The sequence below is a fragment of the Dasypus novemcinctus genome, chromosome 8, assembly GCF_030445035.2.
Source record: "Dasypus novemcinctus isolate mDasNov1 chromosome 8, mDasNov1.1.hap2, whole genome shotgun sequence".
Lineage (NCBI taxonomy): Eukaryota > Metazoa > Chordata > Mammalia > Cingulata > Dasypodidae > Dasypus > Dasypus novemcinctus.
Window position 1 is genome coordinate 90,801,980 of NC_080680.1, and position 22,885 is coordinate 90,824,864.

The 22,885-nt window shown below is 52.3% G+C and overlaps 1 protein-coding gene across 3 annotated transcripts in view; it reads right to left on the minus strand.

Moving 5' to 3' along the window:
• Positions 1–8,499: 8,499 nt before the first annotated feature.
• MVB12B (multivesicular body subunit 12B) overlaps positions 8,500–22,885 on the minus strand; it is a 207,714-nt gene continuing 193,328 nt past the window's right edge. For all 3 annotated transcript variants that reach the window (XM_058302360.2, XM_058302362.1, XM_058302361.1), the window contains one exon: positions 8,500–12,806. In XM_058302360.2, coding sequence (XP_058158343.1) covers positions 12,720–12,806 — 87 coding nt within the window. In that variant the 3' untranslated portion in view covers positions 8,500–12,719. The remainder of the gene's footprint in view (positions 12,807–22,885) is intronic.

Here is a 22,885-nt window from a genome sequence, read left to right on the forward strand (position 1 = left end):
CCCATCCAACTATACCCTTAACCCTTTCCTCTTTTCTTTCTTCCCCTGCCCATTCTTATTTAGAAAACATGTTCAGACAGGAGTAAACTTTATGAAACCATACTCATCTTTATACCCCATCTCTTGTTGCTTTCTCCTAGAATTTTTTTATCTTGTTGCTATTTTCTGCAAGAGAGCTTTCAAAGGAAGAGCTTTATATAGTAACTTGCAGCCTTGGATACCTGAAAATATCTTTGTGCCACTCTATATTTACTTATTTAAAAGATGTATTTTATTTATTTCTCTCCCCTTCCCTCCCCTCATTTTCTGCTCTCTGTGTCCATTCGCTGTGTGTTCTTCTGCGTCTGCTCACATTATCTGGCAGCACTGGGAAAACTGCGTCTCTTTTATTGTTGAGACATCTTGCTGCGTCAGCTCTCCGTGTATGCGGTGCCACTCCTGGATGGGCTGTGCTTTTTTCACGCAGGGTGGCTCTCCTTGCGGGGTGCACTCCTAGCGTGTGGGGGAGCCCCTGTGTGTCACGGCCCTCCTTGTGCATGGCAGCACTGCGCGTGGGTCAGCTCACCACACGGGTCAGGAGACCCTGGGGTGTGAACCCTGGACCCTCCATATGGTAGGCAGACGCTCTATCAGTTGAGCCACGTCCGCTTCCCTACTCTATATTTAAATAATTTAGTTGGATTTGAAAGTCTAAGTTCAAAGTTAGTTTTCTTCAGCACTTGTAGAAGTGAGTCTATTGTCTTTTTTAAAAAGTCAAAATACTGTTTCTTGCCCTGACTGTCCCACTTTTTTTTAAATTAGAGAAGTTGTGGGTTTATAGAACAATTATGCATAAAATATAGTATTCCTGTATACCACTCTATTTTTTTTTAAAGAGAGGATTCTTTTTTTAAAAGATAAATGGATCACACAAAACATTATGTTAAAAAACATAAAAGGTTCCCATATACCCCATTCCCCACCCCACCCCACTCTTCCCACATCAATGTCCCTTTCATCAGTGAGGCACATTCACTGCATTTGGTGAATGCACCCTGGAGCACTGCCACACCGCATGGACCAGAGTTTACCTTGTAGTTCACACTCTCCCCCAGTCCATCCAGTGGTATACCACCCTATTATTAACACCTTGCATTGGTGTGGTACATGTTACAACTGATGGAAGCACATTTTTATAACTGTACTATTAACTATAGTCTATGGTTTAACTTGGGGTTCACTGTATTTTCCAGTTCCATGGATTTTTTTTTAATTTTTAAAACTTCTATTCAAGGAATATAAATCTAAAATTTCCCCTTTTAACCACATTAAAAAATATATTTTAGTGCGGTTATGTTACATTGTTGTGCCACCAGTACCACCATCCATTACCAAAACTTTCCCATTGTTCCAAATAGAAATTCTGAACAATTTAAGCCTTAATTCCCTACCCCCACCCCATCCTCCAGCAACCTATATTCAAATTTTGACTCTGAGTTTGCTTATTCTAGTTATTTCATGACAGTGAGATCCTACAATATTTGTCCTATTATGTCTGGCTCATTTCACTCAGCATGATGTCTTTAAGATTCTTCCAATTTTTTGGCATGTATCAGAACTTCATTGCTATTTATAGCCAAATAATACTCCATTGTATGCATATACCACATTTTGTTTATCCATTTCTCTGTGGATGGGCACTTGGGTTACTTTCATCTTTTGGCAATTGTGAATAATGCCTCTATGAAATCAATGTGCAAATATCTGTTCAAGTCCCTGCTTCCAATTCTTTTGGGTATATACCTAGAAGGGGGATTGCCATGTTAAATGGCAATTCTATACTTAACCTTTTGAGGAACTGCTAAAGTGTCTTCCACAGTAGCTGCATCATTTTACATTCCTACCAGCAATGAATGAGGGTTCCTATTTCTCCATTTCCTCTCCAACACTTGCAATTTTCTGTTTTTAAAATTGTAGCTGTTCTAATGGGTGTGAAATATTATCTCATTGGAATTTTGATTTGCATTTCTCTGATGGCTAATGATGTTGAGCATCTTACCATGTGCTTTTTAGCCATTTGTCTATCTTTGGAGAAATGCCTATTCAAGTCTTTTGCCCAATTTTTAAAATTGCTTTTCTTTATTGTGTTAAAGAAATTAGATATTCTAAACATTAAACCCTTATCAGATATGTGTCATGTGCTCTGGTCTGTGAAATAATAAAGGCCTTATTGTTTAAGCCAAAAAATAAAAAAGGTTGAAAAATTGAAGGTCAATTTGATTATTTTTTCCTTTGTAGGTTGTCTGCGTTTTCTAAAAGCTTTTAGAATTTTCCTTGTTGGTATTCTTAAATTTCATTTTATAATTTTTTAGAAGTGAGTTTTCTTATCTATCCAGCTTGGCAAGATATTCTATTTTTATTTAATTCTGGGAAACTGTTTATTATATCTTCAACTATTTCCTCCATTCAGTATATATATTTTTCCTTCTGTACTCCTGTCATATGGGTGTATTTCTACTTTTATCCTCCATATCATGATTTTTCTGTTATTCCTACCATCTCTTTATCCTTTCATGAGGTCTTCAAGAAGAAAGCTTCAGTTTAATTTTCCATCTCAGTAATTTTTTTGGCCATATGCATGTTGCTAGTTAATGCCAATATTGTGTTCTTTATATAGTTTTTTCTTTCCCAATATTCCATATGGATCTTACTCAAAACAACTTGTCCCTGCCTGATGTTTCCAATGTCTTCCCATATGTCTTGGAAGATAGGTTTTGTGTTTATTTTAAACTTATGTTCTGTCAGTCCGTCAATGACGTGTTGCCTGTTCAGCCTCTTGTCTTCCTTTAGGTGGGCTCTTCTTGTGTCTGTTTTTCCCCTGTGAACGTAACTGTTTCTTGAGACTGTCAGCTCCCTTGGCAGGTAACTTACCTGGGTGTGGGCTGAGGAGAGGAGGGAGTGCTGGGGCCTCTCAGCTGCCTGCACCTGCTGCTCTCTGATCCTCTGGGAGATCAGCCCTGGTACTGCTGCTTTTGTTTCTCATGATGGTGAAAGAACGAAAAGGATCCGCCCAGGGAAAAATGGGAGATAAATCGACATAACCAGGAAACTGGCCCTTTGCCAATCTCTCATCTTATGGTATCGGGCCATCTTTCACTCTGATCTGCCGGGAGCACCTCAAGCCCTGTGACCCTTGGTTTTAAAGTTGGGTCCTGTGACCCATCAACCCCCTGCTCTTTCTCTGGCATCCCCTATAGTTGGATTCAAAGGAGAAAACAGCAGTCCATAGCAGTGCACCGTTCTGTCCCACCAAACCACAATTCACCATGATTGACACTTCCTTGGTGCTAGGCCTTGTGTTCGGCATGGCTCATACCCTTCTCTCTAGTCTCTTTGGGGTGAGCATCAGGACTTGTTCGGGGGCGGGGGGGGGGCGCTGTAGCTGGACATCATGGTCCCAGATGGGGCTCAAGTGTCACAGCAAGTGCCACTACTACCTCAGCCTTCTTGGGCTTCTCGGCAATTGAGTCCAGTCCATTTGTCTACCCATTCTCTTTAAGGGATCCATTCAGTGAACATTTGCTTAAATCGAATCCTTTCCTGTAGGTGTAAACCCATTGTAATTAGGATCTTTCGTTGAAGCTACTTCTATTAAGGTGTGACCCACATCATTCAGGATGAATCTTAATCATTTTACTGGAATCCTTTACAAGTGGAATGAACAGAGAGAGAGAAAGCCATGAAAGCAAGAAGCTGGAATCCAGAAGAGAAGGGAGAGACCAGCAAACACCATGTGCCTTGTTGTGTGTCAGAGGAACCGAGGATTGCTGGCAACCAGTTGTCAGGAAGAAAGCATTGCCTTGGTGATGCTTTGATTTGGACATTTTCTTGGCCTCTAACTGTAAACTAATAAATTCCCATTGTTTAAAGCAACCTATTTCATGGTATCTGCTTTAAGCAGCCTAGGAAACTAAACACCTTCTCTTTTTCTAGGCCTGTGTGGGGCACTGAGAATACATGTTGTGGGGGAGGAGGGCATAGCAAATGAGACACTGCTTCCTCAAGGAGCATGTGATCTAATTAAAGGAACACATGCTCCAATGCAGCAACATCTGAATGCAGCAACATCTGAATGCAGCAACATCTGTGCAGGGTATGTTGTGGCTTCTAAGGGCAGAATTGTTACCTTTGCCTCCAATGGGTCAAGACAGACATCATAGAGGAGATACTTGAGCAGGGTCTTGAAGGATGAACAGGAGTTTACCAGGCAGAAAAGTGAGAGGAAAGCATTCTAGGCAGAGGGAATAGCATATATAAAGGCAAGGAAACATAAGAGAGTCAAGGATGTGGAAAACCATACGTAATTCAGCAAGGGGATTAGTGGAAAGTGAAGTTTGGGCAGGAGGCTGAGGGACTCAGATTTCATTCTTAGGGTGTGTGGCACTGAAGCATTTTAAGTGAAGGAGTCGTATTATATGGATCTTGGTCCAGTAGAAGATGGATGAAAGCAGAAGACCCTGAAGGCAGGGGGAATGGTTGGGGAGCAGGGTGTGCTGCTGTTGTAATACAGGTAAAAAGTATTAAGGGTCAAAACTAAAGCAGGAGTAGCAAGAAAAGAAAATAGTGTATGAATTTGAAACTAATTTAGATGGAAGAACTGTCCAGCTGGAAATGGGTGTTGAGAGCAAGGACGGAGTCCCAGAAGGCTCCAGGCAGTGACTCAGTGTCTCCCAGAAGAAGAGAAGGTTTGGACTTGGGGAAGGATGTTGTACTCAGCTTTGGATGTGCTAAAGTCAATGTGCTTCTGGGACATCGAGGTGGAGACATCCAGGGGCCCATTGGAATTCTATGGCTGGAGCTCAGGGAGGTTGGCCAAAGGCAGAGCTAAGCATAGTTATTAATAAAGACAAAGCCCTGCAAGTGAGTTGATGGGGGGCATCCAGAGTAGGAAGAGAAAATGGAGGGTGAGGCTTGGTGGAGTTTTAAGGATGAGCCTGTGCTTTGGCTGGGATGAAAATAGCAGAGAAGCCATGGACAAACTAAGAGAGACAGAAGGCCCATGATGGGGTGTGTGCATGTGGGGTGAAGCAGGACAGGATAGACTGTCAGCTCCACAAGGACAGGGATGCCAGTTGTTTGGGCCACTGCTAAACCCCCAGTGTCTGGTCCAGAGCTTGAACTCAGGAACTCATACAACATGACTTGGATGAATGGATTGATGGATGTTTAGATGAATGGATAGAGGAAAGGCTCCTCCACCCATCTCACCATCCTCACCCATGTCACAGAGCTGCTGGTGGAGTTTCTGTTTCCCAGGAGGCCTGCTCCTTTTCACTTCCCTGGAAAGTTCTCCCAAACTCTTGGCCCATAGCTTTACCCTCCTCTGTAGCAGAAGCCTCTCAGGCATCTAAACCCCTGAGATCTGCTCCATTCCTCACAGCCAGGCCCCAGAAGGGACATTTATATTGTGCACACACAGCCTCCACCCTGGGCCAGAGCGGCCAGGAGTGGGGTCACCTGACTGAAGCCAGCCAATCAGAGTCTGTCCTGGGAGTCTGGATTTGGGACCACGAGGCTGTTGCCCCTGGATCTTCTGAACTGAGGATGTGTAAACCTGAGCAGCCATGTGTGTGAACAAACCATGCTGGTATGAAGAGAGCATGAGGGAGCTGAAGTGCAAAGGAGGGCCCAGCCGGCGGCAGACAAGGCACTGTTGGAAAGTTGAGATAGAAGTGTGGCCTGGATCCAACCCCTCCTGGGCTGGGCTGCATCCTATCTTTGGACTCCATATGGCTCCTCTGGGTTCGGCCACTAAATCCTGCCTTGGCATTATTTACAATTGCTAAAAGATGGAAACAACCTAAGCATCTATCAACCGATGAATTGATAAGCAAAATGGTATACATATGTGATGGAATACTATTCAGCTGTAGGAAGAAATGAACTAGGGAAGCACATGACAACATGGAGGAACCTTGAGGACATTATGTGAGTGAAATAAGCCAGACACAACACAAAAGGACAACTATTACATGGTTTCACTGATAGGAACTAAATGCAATGAGCACACTTACAGAGTTGGACTATGAATATAGGTTGGTGGGAGATGGAATGTAGGTTGAGAAGGGGGAGCTGATGCTGGATGTGTGTAGAACGTTTAAAAGGTCAATTGTGAATATGTGGTAATGGGTGAAGTTGATGGCAGCACATTATAATAAGTATAACAAACACTTGATTTATGGATGTGATTGTGGCTGAAATGGGTAGTCAGTCTAGGGAGGTTAATGTTAGTTGGAGGACACCCGGAGGACAACATAGGAAATGTATAACAGTGATTTTGGTGGTAGATAAGGATTTTGTTTAATAATATAAATACAGGGAAGTAGATGTGGCTCAACAAATAGAGCATCCGCCTACCATATGGGAGGGTCCAGGGTTTGATACCCAGGGCCTCCTGACCCGTGTGGTGAGCCGGCCCACACGCAGTGCTGCTGTGCACAAGGAGTGCTGTGCACCACATGCAAGGAGTGTGCCCTGCAAGGAGGGCCACCCTGCATGAAAAAAGTGCAGCCTGTCCAGGAGTGGTGCTGCATAGAGAGAGCTGATGCAGCAAGATGACGCAACAAGAGACTCAGTTTCCTAGTGCCACCAAGGATGCAAGTGGACACAAAAGAACACACAGTGAGTGGATACAGAGCAGACAATGGGGCAGGGGAAGGGGAGAGAAATAAAATAAAATAATAAATCTTTAAAAAATATATAAATACAGGAATGTTCTACTACAAGGTGTTAAGAATGTGGTGATACACGGGAAAATATAACTAATGTAACTTATAGACTAGTTAACAATAACATTGTAATATTTTTGTAGCAAAAGCAATGATAGTAGTATTTTAATCCTAAAGGTAAAAAAAAGAAAACTATGGGGTTTAGTTTTATGAGATACATGATTAAGTATTTTGTTCTCTTCATTTTCTTCATTAACAAGGAGACCTTCATGATGTCATTTAACCAATCTGTGCTCATCTGTGTATCTTTCTGAACACTGGAGGAACAACTGAGTTTTTTAGGCCTAGATGAGGTAAAAGTATCTGGATGGAACTTTTTTAGAGTAGTGCTTCCACAACTTGTTGAACAGCCTTTTGCCGTTATTTTTTGAATTTGAAATAAAGTTTGAAAAAAATATCTTGCAATGGCTGAGGCTGGTGTGTGCGTGTGTGGCTCCTCGCAGCCTGAGGCCTTTGCGTAGGTTCTGGGCTGCAGGGCCCGTCTGCCTGCCTTCCCGAGCACTGCCAGAGGCCCTCACCCACATGCTCTGGGCCCTTGATGTGCAAGGCCACACTCACATCTCCTTGGTCTCAGCAGACCCAGGGACTCAAGACATTCTGCAGGTAATGTTGGTGAGGCCAGGTCCCGAAAGAAAGGAAGCGTGTCCGCTGCAAGCTAAAGGTGCTGCACACATGCTCACTTGCTCTTCCCAGGGTGGGCCATCGAGGAGGCGACTGCCCCACGCTGACAGAAAACAGGTGAAGGGTGACTTTCAAGGCTACATGGCAAGACCAGAATTTGGGTCTAGTTCTTCAAACACCACATCGAGTGTTCTTTTCGCCTTACTGTGGGTTTCTTAAGGAATTCTCTGGGCTGCTTGCCCTCATCATCCACTGTGGGTAGAAGCCCTAAGAGACCCCAGAGGGTGAGGGTGAGGGAGCCTGGGGGGAAGAGGCAGGGTCAGTGGCACTGGCATGCCTTTGGGGACCTCCGGGGTTGCAGGGAGATGAAGCTGATCTAAGCGTTGGCCTGTTCTAGCTCTGTTCTGTCCACCTGGGAAGGCCCAAGTCTGGTGTGAGCAGGGCTGGAGGCAGTTTCAGCCCAGACTGTGCTGGCGAGCTCCAAAATGCAAAGGTCACTTATAAAGGGAGGCAGAGAGCCTCGCTAGTGAGCGCTGAATGACGGTTCCTCTCAAGGAGCCCTGTACCTGGGGCCGTGCGGCCTCCTTACTGGGTGTTTGGAGTGGCATCTTGCAAGGAGGTGAGCAGTCAGGACAGGACTGAAATCACCCGGAGCTGAGGCCATGCGGCTCCATCTCCTCTGCTCTCGGCCAGACATGCTCTGAATGCTGCTCAGACAAGGGCTCGGGGGCAAACCTAGATGAAAGAGCACCCCGCATTCCTGCTGGCGGCGAGTTTAAAGCACGGGCTTCACATGCTTTCATGGCAATTGGGATTTTCTCCTTCAAGGAGCATTCCTGGAGGGTTGTTTCCAGAGAATAGCTGTGCTTTTTTTGCCCCCCCACCTCCCCGAATTCTTCTGGCTTATAACAGGTCATCTAAACTAAACAGGGCAGAGAAGCCCACCAGGTCTTTCCAAAAGGGTGACAGTCTAGTCGGAGACCACCTGCCCTTTAAGCGCCGTGGCTGGCCTGGCCTCTGTGGTGGTGTGGGAGCTGGCAGGGGGCTGGACCTGGAGGCACCCCTGAGGGACAGTGACCTCTGGTGGCTTCAGAGACAGCAGCAAATGGGAAAGAGGTTAAAACAAATGTTTATTTAACAAATTATATTAAGAATACAGACAATCGCACAGTGAAACTTCCCTTTGCCAAGAACAAGACACCTCAAATAAATACATGTGGTAAGGACGCTGTTCGGATGCAAGCTGGTTTCTCGCCTGAGGCCTGGCACTGTCGCACCGCAGCTCGCACGCCCTTTGCTAGAACAAGAGCCCCTTCTCCTTGGGACGGTCACAGATGCCCCCTGGGCCCCAGAAAGTCTAAGTGGGGGACCATGAGCTAAGAGGGCGAGTGTGCGGATGCCTGGCTCCTTCGCAGGCTCCAGGGTTAAGGTAGACAGTGAAAAGAATGAAAGGAACTCCGCTTCTTGTGTGTCTGTGCAGGAACGTGACCGCTTGCTCACAGCTCTTCTCCACCCTCATCCTCGGGCTCTCTTGCTCTCATGGAAGCTGCGAGCTGCTACACTTCCAGTCAGTGGCAGATGATGGGGCAGGCAGCAGGCCCGCAGACCTGGGCAGCCCTCGTCCTGGCAGGCAAGCTCTTGTCCACTGCTCAGCACCCACTGCGTGGTGGTGCCCACTCACCCCAGCAGCAGCAGGTCCCAAAACGGTTGGCCTGGGCCGTGTGCTTATGATGGGCAGCTGGCATTTGGGCTGTGGGGCACTTTCTCTGCCACTTACCAGCCCCGTGCCCGTGGACGGGTCTCAGTTTCTTCATCTGTAACATGGAACAATTACCATCCTCCTCTGGGTACTTTCTCTTTTGTGGGGAATGACAGGAGATAATGTGCTTAAAGTGCCGGGCTCAGTGCCTGGCAAGGAGCAGGCCTTAGTCCGTGCCAGTTCCTCTTGTCCTCCCACCTGCCCCCCAAATCACGCAGGGGCAGAAGGAGCAGGGCTGCCATCCAACGTCTACACTGCTCACTGCAAAACCGCCTGGGCCCCCAGGTCACCTTCCCCGAGCAGGGGCAGGCTGGGCTCTGACTGCTGTCTCTTTGCTGTGACCAGGCTCGCCTTTCTCCAAAGAAGGGAGGGTTGTGGCTGGCAGTAGCTCTTGGATTCGGGTAGGAAGAAAGGCCCTATACATTTGTAAGTGAACTTGGAGCAAACTGCCTACTCCTTACCACCTCTGTGCCCTTTCCAAGGCCCTTGGAAAAGAGACACTGAATTTTTAGAGGGAAAAGGGAAGGCAGCGGGGAAAGCTGTGTGTTCTGGTGAGAGTCTCCTTGGGGGGCAGAGGGCGCCGGGCAGCAGCAGGGGAGAGTGCTGGCAGCAGATGAGGCCACCAAGAGATGAGGCTGCAGCCCTCCCCATTTTCAAGAAAATCCTCGTCCTTCCCTCCCCGCTGTGGCCAAGAAAGTTTGTGAAGAGAAGCACTCACCCAAAGGCCACTCTATTCCCTGGTGTGAGCCAAAGCACCACATTATCAGTCCTGCTGCAGAGGGCACGGGCCCCCAGGGTGAGGGGGGTGGCACACACATGTGCCCGTGCACACACACCTCCTGCCACACCACACACCTGCCCGTCCTTACCCGCCTCTCGGACGGTAAATAGAGGGTTAGGAGCAGCTTAAAATCTACCAGACACCAACTTGTACTTAACACTGTCACTGTTTAACTATTTTAAGCTGCCGTTTATTACTACATTCACAGTCAATGTTATACCTAAACTAATTCTGTAATGCTACCGAAAATGTCTCTGCAGCCAGCGTGGCTTCACACAGGGCAGCTCTTTCTCCTGGTGACCCTGCTCTGCGCACGCCAGCGACTGCGGGACAGCCGGCAGGGGCTGCCTGGCCGCGGCACCAGGCCAGCCGGGCCTCGCTGGAGCGCGAGGACACAGGCGGCATCGGGCACCCCTCCCCCTTTCTCCAGCACCCACCCTCACTGCGCCGCCCTGCCTTCCTGCTCGCTGATGGGGGATCACACCCTACCCTCTGGGAGTCTTCCCGGGCCCATCGTAACGAGGCACCTCGTTCTCAAGGGAGGAGAGAAAAGCCACCGTCAGAGACAGTCACCACCAGGGCACGAAGCGTGCAAGCACCAAAGTGAGCCAGGCAGAAGTGGCCCGAGCTCTGCCCGCAGCCCCCTCGCCCGCCCCCTCCAGGCCTGCTGGGGGGCTTCGAGTCACATGGGTTCCTTGGTTTTGGACCAGCCACTCATCCAAAAGGTGATAATAAACCCAAGTGCTCCGTCTCCACAGGGGCCCCCAAATTCCTCAGGAATAGAATTCGCTTGTTTTAGTAGACACACTTAAGACCAGTCCATCAGGGCTCCCCTGGGTAAGCATCGACCCACACCGCTCCCTCACAGGGCCCCTGTCTCGATTCCATGGCCTCCTGGGGCCAGGGCTCAGCCCTTGGGCTGCAGGTCCTATTAACAACTGCCTTTTCCTATCACGAGGCTGGGTGGGAGGCGTGGGAAGGCCAACCCCCCCCAGGGACCTCCTCTGGTCTCAGGGAAGTGGGGAGAGGCAACCCCTTCCTAACATACAGAAATCAAGAGGTATCGAGGTTTGATTAAGCACATTCTGGCCAAAATGAAGAGCAGGGATGACCCAAACAGGAAAAGGTGGGTCCAAAAAAGAGGCCTCAGGGGTCTGGAGGTGGAGGGGCTGATGCAGGTACATGAGGTATTTTTTGCCCCAGTTCCCCCTCTTAGCCAGCAGGCACCCACTCCTGTGTTGGCCAGTTCTTCCTCCAGTTCCTTTTATGCCCCAGACACCCAGCCAGCCCTGTTATTCATGTGCCATCTTAGGAACTGCAAAGTGTGTGTGTGTGGGTGGGGCCTGCGCCCTGGCTGGCCCAGGGCCCCACCTGTCCTGCTTTCGTGGTGGAGGGACCTCACTGGCTCTCCACGGTGCAACCACACTCCAGCCTCCAGACACTCATCAAACTCTCACGTATGAAGACCCAACCATCGGGAGGTCCTCGAGATCCAAGACGCCAGCATTCTGTGGAATGAGAAGAAAAACCCTGGCAGACACTGAAAACGAGGCAGCCCATCTGAGCGATGTCCCGAGCCTCAAAGGACAGCAGGGACCACTATTCTCATAGCAAATGTGCAGCCAGTTGTGGTTGACGGTGGCACCTGCAAAAGACACTCTTAGCAAAGATGTCAGTTCTGGCACAAATTCAGTGACCTGGGTCAGAGGGACTTTTCAGAATGACTCGTTTCTGTTAGCAGATGCTGTCAAGACAACCCTGGTGTCCAAGAGAAGCCAGAGGTGCTGGTCAGTGTGCTGAGGCCAGGGATCATGTGCTGGCCCCCAGGGCCTCGTCACCCAAGGCTCTGGACGTGCCTGTCCCTGTGGTCTCTGGCAGCTGGAGTTGCTGTTGGCACATGCAGGTTCCGCTGACAAGCCCTTTGGGGATAAAAGGAGTGAACTGGACGAGCACAACACCCTGGGCAGCGAAACTCAGGTCCGAGCACTCGGCTTCGCAGCCTTCTTGTCCCGACAGCAGCAGTCCTCTCTGTGCCAGTGGCAGGCATGCTGCTTCCTGACATGGGAAAACCAGTGTGAGCAGCTGCCGCTGAGTCGGGGCACGTCCAGGATGGGGAGAGCACCGGGCTCTGGTCTGCTAGGGTTCCACAGACTTCCTCCTGTGTCTTCTCAGGGTGGCCGTGAAATGCCGCCAGCACTTGATCCCGCCAGTGTGTGTGACATGTTCCCCAGGCAGCCCTGGATCTGCGGGGGCAACCGGCAAGCCCTGGAGGGTCCTATGCAAAGCCACCCCAGGCGCTTCCAGGAAAAGTAATGGCTTAGTGGGGTGCTCCCATGGCAGGCAAGAGTCAGAGTGAAGGAGCCAGTGGGTGTCAGGGGCGGCCTCTGTCACTGGCTGGGACTTTTGGGGGGACACCCAGGATGGGTAAGGTTTTTCGCAGGACAACTGGTCATCACACAGACATGTCAGGAGCTGCTGGTCGCTACAGCACACACAGGTTAGTCGCAATTATTAACAAAGTCCCCAGGGAGGTGGGGTGTCATATCAGGCAAGCCGATGACAACTCGGATGCCCAGAGTCTCCCAGACAAGCCCCCAGGTTAGGCGGTGTGGGAGGAAGGCCCCTGGCTTCCCACCTGGCTGGTGGGTGCAGGGCCTCGTCCCGGGAAGGGTGGGGGAGTGGGTGGGAGGGGTGGGGCGAGGGAGGGGGGCGGCCGGCGGCTCCAGCCGCCCCCCCGCTCAGTAGTCTGGACGGGAGGCTTGTCTTCTCCCCGCAGCGCAGCGGCGCTTCCTCACGACTGCGGGATCTGCTGACACCTGGTGGGGCTGGGCGGGAGCCTGGCGGCGGCGCTCTGCTCCGTGCGGAAGCTGTACTCGTACTGCAGCAGGGAGGAGGAATGGGGACAGAGAGGCGAGTCAGCCCATGAGGACCCAGGCCTCCGACCAGGGCAACGATGCTCGCGTCACCTGCCCAGCAGCCAAACGCAGAAACGACCGACGAGCCGGCATCAGGCTGCCTTCCGGCGAGAGCGGGCGAGCTGTGCGGGGAGCGCAGGGTGTGCCTGTGCGGGCCACGTGGCCTGAGTGCGTGAGGGTGTGCACACCTCTGCTGTGCTGGTGACTGGTTTGGTGACACTCGTACTTTTCTCAGCCCCTGCCCCAGTCCCTGAGAGGTGAGACCTCAGCACCAGCAGTGCCCAAAGCTGTGTCGCCAGGCCGTGTCCTGGGAGCCCCTCGCCTCGCCCCGCAGCCCTCCCACAAGCCAGTGGAAGGTCCTCGTACTCGGGTTTAGACAGCAGAGGGTCGCACGGCTAGAAGGGGCGTATCTCGGACCCACCCGCGAACCTGACTTGAGGCTGGGCCTCAGCCACCAGGCTTCGGGGGCCCTCTGCCTCCCAGCCTGGAGCAGCCGGGCAGCTGAGGGTGCCGTCCAGCTCTGGAGTGTAAACCGCACGCTTCACTGACATTTGCCTGAGTGACCCTGAGTCCCAGAAACAAGTGGAGGTAGGCTCCAGCCTGGCGGGAAACCAGGGAAGGGGCCAGTCTCTCTGATGGGCTGGGGGGCAATTTTCCTTGAAGGTCAGGAGTCATCTAAACCTCCAAACACGGGGCAGGGGCCTTCCAGGCTGAGGAGGGGGCACAGGCGCAGGGACTCAGGTGTGGGCCCAGCTGACGCTGCAGGCCATGAGGCTGGAGGGTCTGGGGGTGGGGGCCCTGAGAGCTACACCAAGGCAGGCAGGTGGTTATGTGGTCAGGGAATGAGCAACTTAGATTATGCCAGGGGTTGACAGACTTCTAAAATAATTTAGGAACTTTTAGCAGAATTGCCATAAAAGAAGAAATGTTACCCAGGGCTCCCCTACATGAAATGGGTTGAAGTGCAGCTGCCCTAGTTGGCCCCCACTTGATGCCAGCTCCCTGGGGAGGACTCCTACACCAACAGCGGGTACCGGGGTGGGAGTGGGGGAGGCCAGCAGGAAGACAGCAGCAGAGCTGTCCCAGCAGGGGGCAAGGCACCGGGAGGCTGTGGTGTCCCAGGAGACCCCTCCCCCCCGAGGGCTGCAGACCTCAGCCACAGCTGTGTGGATTCCAGTGCCCCCTGCCCACCTCCTCTCCTGCCCTTCCCGACCACCCATTGTAAGCTGCCTGTAGCAAGGAGCCCCTTCTCACGGCTGCGCTGAGCCAGGGGAACAGGCTGAAGAGCCGATGGGCACTTAGGGGTCAGAGCAAGACCAAAAAGTCATTAAAGACTGAAGGGAAGCAGAAAACCTTTACGTTTTTTTCTCTTAAATTGGAAATGGTGGAGGTCCACGGCAGCCAGCAGTCCACCAATACCCCATGCTGTGTCCATGGCCTCCACAGGAGGGACCCAGGACAGACAGAAGGCAGGGATGCGGCCTGTGGGTGAATGATGGGAGAGAGCAGACCCCAGCCTCCCCACCCCCAAGCCTGCAGCCACGGGAGCCGAGGGCCGGAGTGACCGGTCAAGGGCAGGGAGAGGAAATGATCCTACGTCGTAGCCCTTACAGTCAAACTTGTTGCCAGAAGGGACAGGAAAGGAAGGACTCGAAGTTGCAGTGTAACCTCAGGCAGTCTTTTCCCTGTTTCTCTGAATCTCAGGGAGCTCTTCTCTAAAACGAGGCGATGATCACCTCCAGGCCCCCAGGAGAGGCTGGAGTAGGTATGGCAGGTGGAGGGCCCCGCCCTGCACCAAGCACTCACTGGACACTCGCTGACTACAAGAGATAACCCATCAGAGCTGCCCAGCCCTCTCACTCGCCTCTTCTCTAAATGACCAGGGCACAGGACGCGTGTCGCCTGGGGGCTCCAGCTCCTGGAACACGGGCAGCTCCAGACGACCCGGCTTCGGGAAAAGTCCGAGATAGCAGTGCCACCTGGTGGCTACTTGGGTATGTGCGCGGCAGGAGACCAGCAGGTCCACTCCCCAGTTGGCTAACCAGGACCCACCGATACCCACCTTGTGCTGGGTGTTAGGGCCCTGCACCCTCCCCATGTGGTCCCCATTTCCCAGGGCTCACAAGGTGGCGGGGGAGGGACCCAGACATGCCCAACACAAGCCAGCATGAGTGCCACCTCACAGTCACCTGCACAGGTGTGCCCAGATGCATGGGTGCCCCAGGCCAAGGCAGCCCTACTGCCTGGAGGGAGCAGGGAGAGCCTGACTCCTAGGAGAGTGGAAGAGGAGCCTGACTAGAGGGCAGGTGGGGAAGGGCACGCGAGCACGGAACAGCAGGTGCGGAGGAGAGCGGGAATCTGCCAGCAGATGGGCTATGGACTGTGCGCTTCACCCGGCAGATGAACGGCTTTACATGTTTTATGGTCACGGAGAGCCCTGAGGATGTGCTCAAAGCTGAAGCCTTCCCTGCCCCCAAACACAAATGTACATCCACACAACTCCCCTGGGCCTCAGCCAGGACCCCGGCTTCTGACCCTGGGAGGCCCGGGGTGGGGGTGGGGGTGATGAAAGAGGACGTGTCGGATTATGCCAGGAAGCTCGCTCTGCGGGAAACGTGGGCCCTAAACTGAGGGGAGCAGTGGGCAGAGAGGAGGAGTGACGGGGTGCCAGGGGCTCAAAGGGCAGGGCAAGAAGGGCCTGGAGATGGACGTGCGGTGACAGAGGGACAACAGGGCCATTAGCCCAAGTGTGGGGGGGCACAGGAGGAAGAGCAGGTTTGGGGGGGGTGCAAGCACAGTTTTGCCTTTGGCGGAGTATGAGGTGCTGGAGAAGCATCCAGGGGAGCCATCTGGCTGGGGTGGGGGGGATGTGGGTGGTACCAGGGATAAGGGGTGGGGAGATACAGGTTGCACGTCTTTCAAAAAAAGCACCCAGGGTCAGAGAGCAAGAGGGCTGGGCCTATGCCGTGGAGGAGTGAACATCTCAGGGTGGAGGACACCGAGGCGTGGGCAGTGGAGGGCAGGGGAGGGCAGCAGCGTCTGAGCTACGGAGGCCAAGTGGAGGGAGGTGGTGGGCCCAGTCGTTCAAAACACAAGTGCCGCTCTGGTGGGTGAAGGTTCAAGAGAGGGGACGGCATGGAGCCAGCAGGAGGGGACTGTTCTTCTGGCAGGGAGAGGGTGGCACCCGGGCCATCAAGAGCAGCACTGCTCAACCTTCCATCACACACCAGTCTCCGGGGGTTTTGTTAAAATGTGGATTCTAACTCGGTAGGTCTGCAGGGGAGTTTGAGATTCTGCTTTTCCAACCAGCTCCCAGGAGACCTGGGGACTGCAAGGGATGAGTCTGGACAATCTGTGGGACCTGGTGAGTGGACGTGGCTAGGAGGGGGCAGAGTGAAGGGCCGGAGTCAATGTGAAGTGAGGGCTGGGTGACTGAAGGGGTACCAAGGGGGCCAGGGGACACGTGTTTCGGCCATGGTGGTGGTGGGGCCTGGGAGGCCCAGGGCAGTCAGCGGTGGTGGGTGACTCCTCACCTGAGGGAGAAGGCCCAGTGTCAGGTGCTGGGGGGACACTCGCGACCAGTCACTTCTCCTTGGCAGGTCATGCTGTCCTAAGCTTGTGGAGCTGTGCTAGGCTTGGGGCAGGGAGGTGCACAGGCCTCCTTGGTTAGGCCAGAGAGCAAGCACCAGGAGCCCGAGGCACAACCAGCAGGCTAGCGTGAGGGGTCGGGCCCGGGCTGTCTGCAGACCTGGGTGCTGACAGGTAGGCCCATAAAAGGGTGCTGTGGCTTTCTGGCTAGGTGGGAAGGCCGTTTCCAAGCCCGGACAAGCAACTGGCTGACTGGGGCAGAAGTCAAGACCTGGGTCTTTGTGACGGGGGGTTAGGCGGGGTGATTGAGGGTGGGCCTTCAAGGATGAACTGCTACCTCCCTATTTCATGTGACCTTGGGCTGGGGGCAGGCAGGGAGAAACAAGGACACACGCTTGCCTTTTCCTCACTCGTGGAGAGGCCGCGCTTTCAGTGGAGGGCGCAGATGAGCGCTGTGCCCTTGGGATTTTTTCCCTTTTTAGGTCATCTTGACTAGGGAAAAGTGCTACCCTCACCCCTTCTTGTTTTCCCTAACTCCCCAAATGAAATTTCAACATATGTCCCCTGACATAATCCCCCTTAGGCTGCGGATAACCCTTCCCACAGACGCTATCCTCTGCCTGAGATTGCTTGTCCCCAGAGTGTTTGCCCAAGAGACTAGGGCTGCTTCTGGAAGCCCTTTCACTCCCTCGGGCAAACAGCAGCCACCTTTGAAGGTGGATTTGGACTCAGATCTCTGTTTACTTATGACATTAGTCTCCTGCACAAGGAAAACCTGCACTCGCGTACAAACAGCAAATCCTTTTTGAATTAAAAAAATTTTCAATTAAAAAGTATTTGGGCTTGCAGAGCCGAGCCCAGCTGAGTAGCGCCGTGCCAGGGCGCCCTCTGGTGCACGCAGACCGTCACCACAGCAACACAGAAGCCCCGGGCAGGCGGCCTCAACCAGGAGAGAGACGCCACTGCCAGGACCTTTTTGGGGGCCCTGGAAACTGCATCCTCTGGCCGTGAGACCCTTCAGCCCGCGGTGTCGGGCCTCTCAAGGCAGGTGCAGAGAACCCCAGCTTAGGAAGCCTTTTCTCCTCGCAAAGCCATGTCCTGTGAGTAGGAGGTGCTAACTTTGCAGCTTCCAGCTGTGCCTTAGAAAGTCAATTCACCCCTCCCTCACTGGCACAAACAGCTGACCAAACCTCTCTGGTCTACTCACAAAGATGCTGCTAGAATCGACTAAGGTAATTCACGTGAAAACACCTTGAAAGCCTTAAACGGGCTCCCAACCCTGGTTACGCACCGGGAGGGAGGAAGGAAGGGAACTTAGCCAAAGTCAGCGATGCCTGGCCCCGCCTTGAGAGGTTCTCATTTAATGGCATGGCGTTGCGGGGGCAGAGAGCAACAACTTATAAAAGTACCCCAGGTGATTTTAATGCTTAGGCAGGGCCGCACCACTGCCTTGAAACTTTTCGTCAAATACAAGAAAGGATAAATAAGGTAAGCATGCACTACACGTTTTTGCTATACTGGGTCTAGTAAGGAGTGAATCAATCAGAAGGTTCCAGAACAAGAAAGAGTGGTAAGGGATGGTTTCCAATGCCTGATCTTTTCCTGGGGTCCAGGAAAGGAATCGCCTTGTCTTAGGTTGCAGAATGAGCAGCCACAGGGCTGCTCTAGGCCCACAAAGCTACTGGAGGCTAAGCACTGGCCAGGCAATTGACATCAGGACCAGTGACTGCGGTCAAGGAGGTGCAATTTTGAAGGCCGGGGGGGGGGGGGGGGGGGGAGGGAGGTCCAGTCTGACTGTGAAGCAATGACAAATGCAGCTTGGCACTGCAGGAGACCACACAAGGGCCTCAGTGTACCTGGGAAGGCACATCCGGAGGGCAGGGAGTGGGCAGGGGCAGGCCGAGAGGCACCCAGGGCGGCCTCAGAGGACAGGCTGGGCGAGCACAGGTGGTGGAAAACTAATATGCCAAGACTCAGGAGTAGCATGAAAGGTTTCCACACAGCGAGGAAGTGGCTCAGGGGTGGACAGGTGCTGAAGAGGGGCTTGGGGGTCAGGGAGGGTCTTGAGGCCAGGCCTGGTCCCACCACCATCCAAAGGTGGAAAGGGTTCTGAACAGGGCTCCCGCCTGCCCCACAGCGTGCCTTCCCCAAGCCCCACCCTGGGCTGCAGTGGCTTCTAAATTCGTTTAATCCTCGCCTTCCTCACCTATGGTCCAATGCGCTGAGAATTTCAGTGACAGGAGGTTCATCTCCTCACTTGGGGGCTCCATATCCTTTCCACCTGTCTGGTTTCTGGAAGTCAGCCTGCAGTGCCACCAGGGCACTGCAGGGCCCCACGTCTCCAACCTGCCTGTGTCCTGTCTGCTATGGGGGTGCTGAGCTGGACTGGCCGAAGAGTCCAAGCTCTGGACCATGGAGAGCTTCAGCGGCAGTGGAATCACTGCACAGAACCCTGACCCCCATCCCCTGACCCAGTGGTGGGGCACTGTTAAACGAGGCCCCCAGGTGATTCTGCTGTACAGTAGGGGTTGGAAAGCCCTAAATACCTCCACCCCTACTGAAGAGGAGACTGAAGATCAGACAGGAAGGCGTGAGCCTGAGGCCACGTGACACTTTTTGGTCTGAGCCTCCTCACTTTTTCCCATGGGAATCCTTGTTTCATACCTGGATTATGGTTCCCAGAGACATTTGGAAAATGATACAGCTAGGAAGTCTGGATCCCAACAAGCATGTAAAACTGTTTTTCCTGGAGGAAGGGCAGTTCGCATCCAGACCTGGGTGCCAAGGGACACTTGGGCCACCCTCCTCTGTGTGGAGGTTCTAGAATGCCCCAGGGCTGAGAATACCTTGTTCAACCCCCTCAATCTGAGAGGTCCTGCAGGTGGCATGGAGCTCAGGGCTCGTGGATTACACCCCTTGGGAACGTTAGGAAGGTCAAAGGGCTGGCAGAGGCCACCATGTCCGGAGCCTCTCAGGTGCTGAGCCCTGGGCCCCATCACCTACCCACGAGCAGTGCTGTTCTCTGCCTCCTTACAGGGGCGTACCTGAGGCTCAGAGTGCAGCCTGAGGCCAGGAAGGGGGCCAGGAACAAGCTGGGGGTCTCCATATGGCCCCAGGGGGATACCTTAAGTGGCTGCACATTGGGAATGGCCGTCCTGGTCAGAATCCCACAAGCACCCAGCACGGCAGCATGGTTCCTGCACACCTTTTGGGAAGCTACTTTTGTGTTCTCATTCTGGCTCTCCTGTTGGGTTCTTGGGCTCTAATCCCAGGCCAGCCATTCAGGAGCTGGTAGCCCTGAGCCCCAGTTCCAGCTGCAGGTCTCACCCACCAAATGAGAGGGGCAGAATAAGGGGTCTTCAAGGGCCCCACCAGCGTGTGTATTTTAGGGCCTCTGCCTCCTTCTAGAGTCTCCGCTTCCAGCCCCAAGGAAGGCCCTGATATAGCTCCTGCTTCCCCCAAGCTGTAGCTCCAGGAGCAGGAATCATGTCTCCCTGGGCACAGACCCCCCACCCAACATGGAGCCCACCCAGAGAGGCTCAGGGAACAGCCGCTAAATGAAGGCATGACTGTCCATGGATCCAGCCCCTTCATTCTCCTACTTGGAGGGATCCAAGTTACTTTAACCAATCCTCATGAGCACCCACCTCCCTCTCCTCTTCCTCCTGAGATGAGAATTGGGTAAAGAGACTCCTGCTCCAAGCCCTGGACTCCCATGAGGGGACGTCTGCTGCTCTGAGGCAGCCATGCCTTCCCAGGTTCAGCCTGTTCCAGCCAGGATCTGAGCAAGTGCCAGGGAGCTGGTGCAGTGACTGTCATGTTCCCACTCCAGGGCAGAGCCCAGAGCCTCTGGTCCTGTAGGTTCAAGGGATTTTCTGCAGAGGTCTTGCCCTATGCGTGGTTTCTCTGATTTCCTCTCCCTGCCAAGCACCATTTACTAAATGTGCCAGGTCCACACACACCTTTGTGTCTTTCCACATGCTGTTCCCTCCGCTGAAAACACTATTCCTACCTTGAATGGCAAAGCTCAACTTGCCCTTTAAGGCCCAGCTAAAGGGGCACTTGTGGGAAACGTTCCTTCCTCTCTTGGGGAGAAGTAATCACACACTCCCCTGCACTCCCGAAGCACTTTCTATATCTTTCTTATGCATTTTTTTTTAGCTCTAGAGCCTGGTAGAGGTTGTGCTTAGAGCAGATAATGCTGATAGATGGCTGACTGGCTGGATAGATAGGTACAGGTAGGTGGGCAGATAGGTGGACGAGTGAAGGGCAGTCAGGCTCTGGCAAGAGCTCTCTGGAGGAGAAGACGACACCCGGCTTCAGGAAGCAAGCACTGCCATGCTGATGCCTCCGTTTTGGACTTTTCCTAGCCTCAAAGCCATGAGCCAATAAATTCCTTTCGTTAAGCCAACCCATTGTATGGTATGTGTTTTAGAGCTGGAAACTAATACAGCTTAGAAACTCAGTCTTTGGCCTGGTGGGAGGCCATTCTGGTTTTCACTTATTCGTGGAAGCAGCATTTGTTGGTCCAGCCTCTAGTCCTGCTGCTGGGCAGGGACCCTGGGGCTCTCTGAATTCCCACAGCCCTCTGAAAATAATTCTGCAATGGCCCTTGTCTGTGTGTGCGTGTGTGTGTGTTTTAAGGTACTGGGGCTGGGGATTGAACCAGGGACCTCATATATGATATGTTGACACTCAACCACTTGAGCTCCACCAGCTCCCTGTCTGTGGTATTTTAACTCATGCATGTGAAGTACTAAGCCTAGGGAAGCGGACTCGGCCCAGTGGTTAGGGCGTCCGCCTACCACATGGGAGGTGCGCGGTTCAAACCCCGGGCCTCCCTGATCCATGTGGAGCTGGCCCATGAGCAGTGCTGATGCGCGCAAGGAGTGCCCTGCCACGCAGGGGTGTCCCCACGTAGGGGAGCCCCACGCGCAAGGAGTGCGTCCTGTAAGGAGAGCCGCCCAGCATGAAAGAAAGTGCAGCCTGCCCAGGAATAGCGCCGCACACACGGAGAGCTGACACAACAAGATGATGCAACAAAAAGAAACACAGATTCCCGTGCCGCTGACAATAACAGAAGTGGACAAAGAAGAACACGTAGCAAATAGACACAGAGAACAGACAACTGGGGCGGGGGGGGAAGGGGGAGAAATAAATAAAATAAATAAATCTTAAAAAAAAAACCCATCTAATTCATCATAAAATCCGACTTAAAAAAAAAAAAAGCCCAGTGCTCATCCAGGCAGCGCATGATTGTGGATGATGAAATTATGAGTTTGGGTGTGATTTGTGTTTGTGTCTCTACAGATCACAAGCTGGAGGTTCACCCAGTATTGGCCTGTGTGGTGTTTAAAAATAATTAATTAAAAACATTGCAAAGTTGAGAGTCTTTACACAAAAAGCCAATATTTTGCAGCTCCAACTGAAAAACAAAACAGAACAAGGAGATGTGACAATTCTGGACCTTCACTTCACACAGTGGAGGCTACTTCCTTTAGAGAGGAGTGTGCTTTCTAGTTCACCACAGTCTCCACACTCCCTATACACTGCCCAACCAGCAGAGTGTTGACTGAGTATGATTTTATCACCATGATTGTATTTTGTGCGTGAATGTGTGTGCGGTGGGGAGGATGTGGAGTAGGGTTGATGGGGGCAGGTTAGCAAAAGGTGAAAAGTTTCTTTTGCCCAAGGCTATTAAAAGGAGGAAAAATAAAAGACTGAGAAGGCCTGGTATTTCAAGAAGAAGGGGAGAAAGCCTGTTCTGTGGTAGAACTGGAGACTGCTGCAGGCTTAGTGAGGCAGGAAGTGTGGCTTGCCCTCCCGGGCCCTGGGCACTCAGGGGCCTGGCAGGCACTGCACCTAGCTTCTGGGTTCAGACTGGGGCTCTGGGAAGGGCTTGAGGCCCGACAGATGACTCTGCTGTGGGATAAATGGCATTTCTGCATATGCCAATAACCTGGGGACTCCATACTCGATGATTCAGCAGTTCGTGATTCACCTATCACCTAAAAAAATGGAGATTTTGTTGTAGTTTCCTTCTTCCAGGTTACTGATAGAAAATATTCGAGCAGTACTGCCTTCCAGCCTGGGTCTCTGGGCGGACAGCCAGAAGCTGTGGGGTCACCTAGGAAGGTGCCCTCCCCACTCTGTCCGTATGTACTTTGCTTACAGGCTTGCCAAGCAGCCTTCTAAGCAGTCCCCCCTCCCTTTTTGTTTGTACTACTTTATGTAAAACTTCAGGGGTAAAAGTTCCCAAAGCATCAGAAAAGGACAGAAACATCTTTGATAAGGGATTTTCAAAAGCCCAAATTTCATCTGGAGTTTCATTTTGCACGAGCAGGGATACAATTCAGAATTAGCAGGGCAAGTAATTCTGCCTGCCCAGTGTCATCTCTGATTCAGCTTCATTTCAGTGGGATGGGCTGAGTTCTCTTAGTTCTATGATGAATGC